General features: G+C 43.6%; 2 protein-coding genes across 2 annotated transcripts; one reads left to right on the forward strand and one right to left on the reverse strand.

Annotated features, from left to right (window-relative positions):
- Nucleotides 1–399: 399 nt before the first annotated feature.
- SARC_09117 (hypothetical protein) lies at nt 400–5,912 on the forward strand. Its single transcript, XM_014296881.1, has 5 exons — nt 400–537; nt 962–1,139; nt 1,684–2,713; nt 3,145–4,876; nt 4,905–5,912. Exons 1-5 carry the CDS (start codon nt 462–464, stop codon nt 5,618–5,620), a joined length of 3,732 nt encoding a protein of 1,243 aa, XP_014152356.1. The 5' UTR covers nt 400–461; the 3' UTR covers nt 5,621–5,912.
- A 391-nt stretch (nt 5,913–6,303) lies between these two features.
- SARC_09118 (hypothetical protein) lies at nt 6,304–7,052 on the reverse strand (the record flags this gene model as incomplete). Its single annotated transcript, XM_014296882.1, has 1 exon — nt 6,304–7,052. A coding segment is annotated over one exon (309 nt), but the record flags the coding sequence as incomplete, so codon positions are not given.
- Nucleotides 7,053–8,463: the final 1,411 nt, after the last annotated feature.

Raw genomic sequence — 8,463 nt, forward strand, 5'->3', positions numbered from 1 at the left:
ATATATATGTGTAGTGTGTGTGTGTGTTGTTGTTGTTATATATATATATATATATATATATATATATAGTATTGATTTATCTATCCATCGATCTATCTATCTATGTATCTGTCTACCTATCTATATATATATGCATATGCATATGCATACACATGCATATACGTACACACATATATATATACATGTGTGTGTATATGTATACGAATGTACTGCTGTCTGTGTATGTAAATGGTGTGTGTGTATACTTGTACTTTTGTTCATTTCTTTTTTAATCTAGCAAGCGAATCGACATCAAAATTTTGTGTTCTCAGCTGAGAGATGAAAACAAATGCCTCTGTCGTAATGTACAAATTATTTTTTTTAATTTTGGTGGCGTAAGTTGTCTGGTCACAACTTCAGCTTTCATCTTGTGCTTAGAGGGATATTTTTGTGACGGTAAATATGCGCAGGGATTGGATATAATGAAAGAATATGAACAGCTGATGGGCGACTGTTTCAAACGAGTGGCAAACGGCAACAAGGAAATCTACGAGCACCGTAAGTGAGCGTTCTCTACGCTACAGGTGTAGTGTGCAATTCAATGACTGTTGCTGAGTAGACCGTTTATTGTTGCGTTTCTCTTGCGATTTGACCGGTAAGAATCACTGTGGAAGCACACGCCCTTAATATTGACTTTTGAGGATTTGTGTATTGTATTACGATGATCTAACAGTGGGTATGTGTGCTGTGTAAGGGATGCTTGCTACATGTCTGGGGTGCAAGCGCTGGTATGAAGTAGACATACCTCGAGTACACTCTTGATCAGACTCTGTCCATCACAGCCCAATTAGGGCTGCCTCCACAGCTTTGGACGTTAAAAATCACGGTTGTTAGTCAGAGTCCTAAGAATCTTAAGGGTGTTTGCAGAATACATTATTTACCAATGCAATTATTCCCGTATACATTTTCTCACTCCCGGCAGTCAAGCGATCGGCTGTGCGTGGGTACGAACCGTGTGCAGATGTAAAGGCATACGATACCACATTCCCCATCCCCGTAGTGGGTCTGGCACTCTCGCAGACGACCGATGATGCGTTCCGTATTCTGTGCCACCATGATCGGGATGCCAGCGAACGAGCCAAGGCCACCAACGCGGAATGGTAGGTAAAAAGCATACTTGTAGGTTTACATATTGTTATGTGTATGTTATTCATTTCTGTCCACGATTGTTGTATACACATGATCTCACACAAACTACCGGCAATGAATTTTGTAGTAAACTGCCACAACGGTCAAGATTTGATGAATAATCGAGGGCTATAAATGCGAAACGTTGTCGTTTCAGAAATATCCGTAAACACGCACTTACATACGAATATGTATGTACATCTTGTGTACATATACCAATGTCGGTATACAAAACAAATGTGGATACAAAGGTTGTCCTGCTTTGCCAGTCGAAAGTAGACTGTTGCGTATCGGTTACCCGAGGTTATCGTACTATGTATGGATCATGTCTGGCAGGGCCCTGTGTATTCTCACTCAGTGCGGCTTCTGCTGGATTGTGATTCGATATGCAAATACCGACACACGCGCACGCTTGTGACTGAGAAAATTGGAATGCGCATACATGTCTATACAAGATGTCACACCAGAAAGAATGCATTGACCGTGTTCACGCATTTAATCTTCTTGATCGCCCAGGCAGAAGAAATATGACCAGCGCGAATCTCAATATCAGAACGGACTAGACTGCATGGAGACAACCCATCGAAGCGAAGCAAAGGCCAAGTCAGAGCAACTGCTGCTTTTGCAGCACAAAGTGTTCTCATTGGAGACTTCTCTGCGTGAGAAGGGGATTGTATGCGAGGAAGCCTTACCACATCTGTACAAGCGAGACCGTAGGTGGGCGGACGTACAAAGTAAGGGATCTAATAGTGCGAGCAACACGCGACCGAGCACACCACAAGAAACGCTTGTTGAAAATATGCGCGCACGCCCACACAGTGCACAGGGCAACGAGAGCACGCAGCTGCGCTACACGGGTAAGGAGAGAGAGGAGATCGTTGATGCGCTGAGAGAGGCTGAACATGAGCAAGTTAAGGTAGATCCGCATGAGAATAAGAACATTGACGCGCATGAAAAAACTCACTCAGTTGAACAAGGAAAATGGGTAGGGAAAGTGGTTGTGGATAATAATGAAGCAGCCAGCTTGGATGTGTGTGGACCTTTGGAGTACGAGGTGGCTGGCGTGACGCTACAGGACTCTGATGGCACGTTCCGGGGCACGGATGTGACCGAGGCACATGAGCAAACACGTACGAGATCACGGGCACATGAGCAATCACAGCAGCAAACTAAGCAGGCACGAGCTCTCATACAAGTGCAAGTACAGGAGACAGAGGGCCTTGTGCGAGCACACTCGGAAACGGAGAGCTGTCTGAAATGTACTAGTAGCCGGAATGCATCCACACACAACGGTGTCGATATGAATGGGGGGCTTCGGAATACTGCGAAGCGAAGCGACAGTTTAAATGATGTAGGGACTGGTCGTAGGTCATCGATAATTAATATGAATATCACTGGCACAGATGAGCACAATGGGAGTAGCAAAGTGAATGTGCCCAAAACCACCGTGACGGATCTGACGTCGCCGTTTACGAGGCGATACTCACTCATTTCATGCAACGCGGCAAGCAACAATGTCCGGGGGACCACTCTGACTGAAGAAGAGGTATATTCAACTCATATATATATATATATGTGTGTGTGTGTGTGTGTGCGTATATGTATTTATATATATATATATATATTGGACTCATTACATGTACTATACTTTACTTCATTTAAGCATATATATTATACTAGTTGTATATTTTATCTTTCCATTGGCGCATATATGGACTTCCCCTTTCATAGGGGATTTCTGTCAGGCACGATTGGGTGTATAGGACACTGCACTATTAGTGTGAATAAGGTTCGCTAAAGTTGGCAGTGATTGGCAACGCTGGTATCCTTCGGCAAGTTGGCGTCGAGAGGTAGTTGAAGCAAAAGTTTTTGTATGCATGAGTGAGTGTAGGTTTGAAAATCTCCACACTCATGATCATAGAAAACTTTGACTGTGTCCCATAACGCTATATATTGATGATTCATTATAAATCGCAGGACGAGACTCCAGTCGCCACTTCTACCGTCGGCAGGAGGAGAGGTCATCGTACTTCACGCTCAGTCACACTCCGTCCCGGAATAATCAGCGTGCACAGTTCTGGGACGCAGAGTGATCACAACAGCAAGTTATCGCCCCAGTTTAGACCCCATGACACATACACGGATATATTTGAACTGGAAGATGTGGATCTGAGCTTGAAGAACTCGACTGCCACTAACGAAGCACAGGATGCTCATTCGCACACGCACACAATCCCACTCGCTCGTACAAACTCACTCACACCCAATGCCTCACTCCTGCGCGCACAGCTATTTGCAGCGACACAAAGAGGTGCTAATAAGGGAAAGCATAGAATACACGCGGATACCTTCGATACATCGTTCTCTCCAACTTTGTCGCCTGGAACTGCGCGCAGAGCTACGACAAGTGCTGATGAGAAACACCTGAGCACACCTATAGCCAACTCTGGTATAGGTGGCTTCCAATCGATGAGCGATCCAAACACGAGCACCAATCTACATGCAAGCACAGCAACGCAAACATATACCCGTAAGCACTCTTCAGAAGGGACTGGTAGCACTCTACTGGGACGCACACACAGTCAGTCGAGTGTGGACCGGGGATCCACTGGTATGAATGTAATCGGTAATAGAACACATGGCAATAAGCTGACAAAACGGTCAACGGTCGCCAGTAGAAGCTCAGAGGGTGATTTTGGCCCGAGTTGTTTTACGCGCACTCTCTCAGTGTCCAATACTAACCTGAACGCACACAACACTGCAAGCTTTAGGTCTACATCCGAAAATAATAGTAATCTGAACCTAAGCGAATTTTCTGGTGCGAAGACCAGTGTCAGCTCAGGAGCCAGTCCCGAATCAAGTAGTATCAATTTCGGAAGTGGCTTGAGTTTGAATTCAAGAAGCGGACTGAGTATTGGGTCGCCGAAAAGGAATTCGATACGCAAAACGCGATCGGGCTCAGTGCACGCAGGGGGTGGGAACAGTGGCCCGAATATATCGGTCAACCCTGCAGTGCTGCGGAGCTATACGAACAGTAACTATAACAGAGCCAGAAGCAGCACCAATATATCAGCTAGTCAATATACCGGCATTGGCAAAGATAATATCAGTAGCGGCACCAATAACGGTACTACTCAGGCAATCAGTGGTGTTACTGACAACATTGATGGTGACGATAGGGAAGGGAGTGGTATCGAGTATGTCAAGGTTAATGTGCGGGGGGTGATAGTACAGGGACTGATGCAAAAGCACAGGAGGAGTGCTTCTTTTGATCCTCGTTTCGTGCAGAATGTGCGTGTAGGGGCCCAGAGCGCATCACCTTACAAGGCGAGCGAGAGCGGTTCACCATTGGAGAGTAATTCTGTTATGTCAGACTTTATGGGAGGCTTAGACAATACTAGCAATGTATCGGATGATAACCCTAAGGCAAATGTCAGCAGGCAATCAGTTGCCCGAAAATCATTCGGGTCGCCACTTTCAGTATCTCATAGTTTATCGCACCGTGGGGAACTGACTTTGGGAACACCCGATGATTTTGGTAATGCCATAGAGCACGATACGAACACATCCGCAAGCGTAATAGAATCAGATACACCTTTAGATCAGGACAGTCTGAATACTGATCGGTTTGGAAAGCAAGACTCTGAAAACATGGAAGATGGACATGGCGCAGATGATAAAACGGTAATCAACAACGTATCTGGTGAAGGTTCGTCTACTCAAGACGGTCACAACAGATCCCGACATCAAGATTGAGGGTAAAGGTAAAAAGGACGATGCTGTTGATCAAGTCGCCAAATTAGACCAACCAGTATCCACTGCAATACATACACTGACCTCGGTCACAACAGATTCTGACATCAGGATTGAGGGTAAAGGTGAAGAGGACGATGCTGTTGATCAAGATGCCAAATTAGACCAACCAGTATCCACTGCAGTACATACACTGACGTCGGTCACAACAGATCCCGACATCAGGATTGAGGGGGAAGAGGACGATGCTATTGATCAAGTCGCCAAATTAGACCAACCAGTATCCACTGCAATACATACGCTGACCTCGGTCACAACAGATCCTGACATCAGGATTGAGGGTAAAGGTGAAGAGGACGATACTGTTGATCAAGTCGCCAAATTAGACCAACCAGTATCCACTGCAGTACATACACTGACCTCGGTCACAACAGACCCTGACATCAGGATTGAGGGTAAAGGTAAAGAGGACGATGTTGTTGATCAAGTCGCCATATTGGACCAACCAGTCTCCACTGCAGTACATACACTGACCTCGGTCACAACACATCCCGACATCAGGATTGAGGTTGAAGGTAAAGAGGACGATGCCGTTGATCAAGTCGCCACATTAGACCAACCAGTACCCACGCAGAAGAATCATTCTCAAAATGGGAGCGGGAAAGGAAGCAAGAAGAAAAAGAAAAAACGAAGGAAGTAGTCTGTTAGTGTCCAATCTAGCTGCTGGTCCTGCATGTACGTATTCTGTGGAATCTGGTGTGTAGATATGGAATTATGCATTAATATTCTCATAGTCACATTTCGCAAATATGTCGCGCAATATTATACTTGGGTGCATCCAGGCTGAACGTAGTCGACACCCGCCAAATGAATGCTTATATTGCTTCTGGGGCGTTAAAGATTTGCTGGACCTACATGAAAGAAAGTTTATATGCACGTCCAACCTTGAATATTAGTTAGTCAGATAAACAAGAAGAAAGTGCTTGATGGCCAAATAAAAATAGATTGGAAGCGTTTAATTACGTACCCTGTGGCTGACTCATAGCCCTCTACTTGTCGATTTTTGAAGCTGTGATCCGATTCGCAGTCTCTGCATGGTATTACACTGTAACAGCATGCATGAGTGCATATCATTATCATTGATTGTTTATTGAATCATTATGATTCGACGTATTTAAATTTATTGAATCATAAGAATTTGGAGTATTTTTCCGGAGGCTGTTTTTCTAAAGTTTTTAGTTATATTGTGCTGAGTGGTCACCAGCACTATTTGGTCGGTACTTTTGCGACATTTACATATGCCACTCCATCGACAAGTGTGAAAAGGTCTTTTGTTATTGTTCAGCAAAACAGTTAGAGGTTTATCTTTTGTTACTGGGTGCTCCTTGATTGACATATTTATTAAGTCTTTTCTTGCTTTTTTTTCACAGTGTCACCTGTATATTAATGCTGTATAGTTGAAAAGTGGTGAACAGCGCCGTCAAACATAGTTGAAGCACGGCCTGCCATACGATCAAGTAGTCCCACAAGACTACAAAAGTTGAAACTATCCATAACACCTGTAGAGGGCGAGATAACCCCATCACTATAATTTCGGCGAGTTGCGCGATTATTTGGCTGCAATCGGTACATCATCAGACCAACAAAAAAGATCACTTCGAAAGTGATCATGTACGTTAGGATGGTGGCTGCTTTCATATCTGCAGTGTCATAAATATGGGCAGCAATGTGTTTGCGTAGGCAGCAAGATGATGTACGACTAGCAGACTGTGTGGGTTTCTGAATCTCGATGCCAATTCGAAGGGTTTAGATCATAAAGATGATCAAGATTTGCATCTTGATCTTGAAGTTTGACAATGATAGTAGTTCAAATTTAAACTCAAAATTAGGTATGTCATGGGAGCAAACAAATTGCCGAGGACGACAACTTCAATTGTATGGTGCAGGACTACTAATTGTTGATCATCAACCAGCTTCACATACACCGCCGAATACCGCGTCAACACTCGGTGTCCAATGATATACATAGGAGTCAGAATTAAGATAGCCACCAGTACACCCGAGCAAACTTTGTGGTCTATGAAAGTCCCCCAAACATCATGCGGGAGGGGAGGCATGTTGAAACCCCAGCATCGGATGACCACATGTTGTATTTATAATTTTGAACTTATGTACATATATTGATCGATGCTTCGTATTTACGCTCAGCCTATGCTGTATTTGATAAAATCTAAATGCTTCTGCGTATATTTTATATGCAAGTATCACTTGCAAATGCCGGCAAACACGCTACATTCCTGTGTAAATGGCATTCTTGAAGGGCATTCTCTTGTGTGAAAGGCATCTTCAATTCTAAACCAGCATCTCATCAGTCATCAGTCTCAACTCTCAGAATCTAGTGATTTAATAATAGAGGCCAATAAACTTTTCATAAAGGATGTCAATGTATAATTCATTGGCCTCTGCTTCTATATATAAAAATGATGAGTAAATCTGAAATCAGCCAAAATCACTGCAAAGTTTCTGTGGTTTTCCGATGGTGATTTTGCCCGTCGGGCTTGGGCGATAAAAATCACAAAGGTATTTTACTCTAGTCTCAGCCTCATTCATACACCAATCTCAGACTCCCTAGACTTGCTCTAAACCCCCTGCAACAACAACATCTATTAACATACTCGTAGCAATCCTCCCTGATCGCATCTTTCCACCGCCATCTCAGGGCGGACCGGCTACTTCTACTTCTAGATCAGACACACTGTTCCTTGTTGCTATGGTCATTAGCTGCCTCCTTCTTATTTTTACTACAAAGTGGCACACACTCTACCCTATATTAATTGAAAATATCAACGCTACAGATCCCTTGTCCCAGCGCATTGCGACTAAGGCAGTAGTGTGGCTAGGAAAAACACCCATAACACCAGGTATGAAACAAGTTGCCGCTCCACACCCCTAACTTCTTTAGTTATGTTAACTAACTCTATTGCGTATTGTATGCTACCATGAATTGCTGCTCGAGTTCTCCAAGAACGTACATAGTAGATTCGACCCTCTATTGAAAAAATGATCTGTCCACTTTTTTTAACATTATGGAACAAGGCTATGTGGCTTTGGGAAGTAAATGCAATGTGGAACAAAAGTAGATTCTGATTCGTCTCGCATACAGCAGCAAAAACAATAGCTCACGAGAATGCATTGTTTTACTTTTGTCTTTATAGATGTTTTGTTTACACAGGTTCAATTTACCTGAGGACATAGAGTTGGAGAATGCAGTTCACTAAGCGGCATGACCTCTTTTTGCTACGAATTTTACACACACACAGTAATTCATTGAGAGTAATTTTGTGAGCTGCCCTGGTATCGAGAATTTATAGTTGTATACATAGCTTTAGCTTCGGTATGTGGTCGAAGGTGCATATCTAACATTCAACCATTCTCAAGCACACATTCCATTGTCACTTCTAAGAATTTTGGAATAGTATCATTCCTATACTTCCTCTACTGCAAACCAATATTTTCTACATACCGTTGCCAGTCCCGAATTTC

This window comes from Sphaeroforma arctica (assembly GCF_001186125.1).
Source record: "Sphaeroforma arctica JP610 unplaced genomic scaffold supercont1.890, whole genome shotgun sequence".
Taxonomy (NCBI): Eukaryota; class Ichthyosporea; order Ichthyophonida; genus Sphaeroforma; species Sphaeroforma arctica.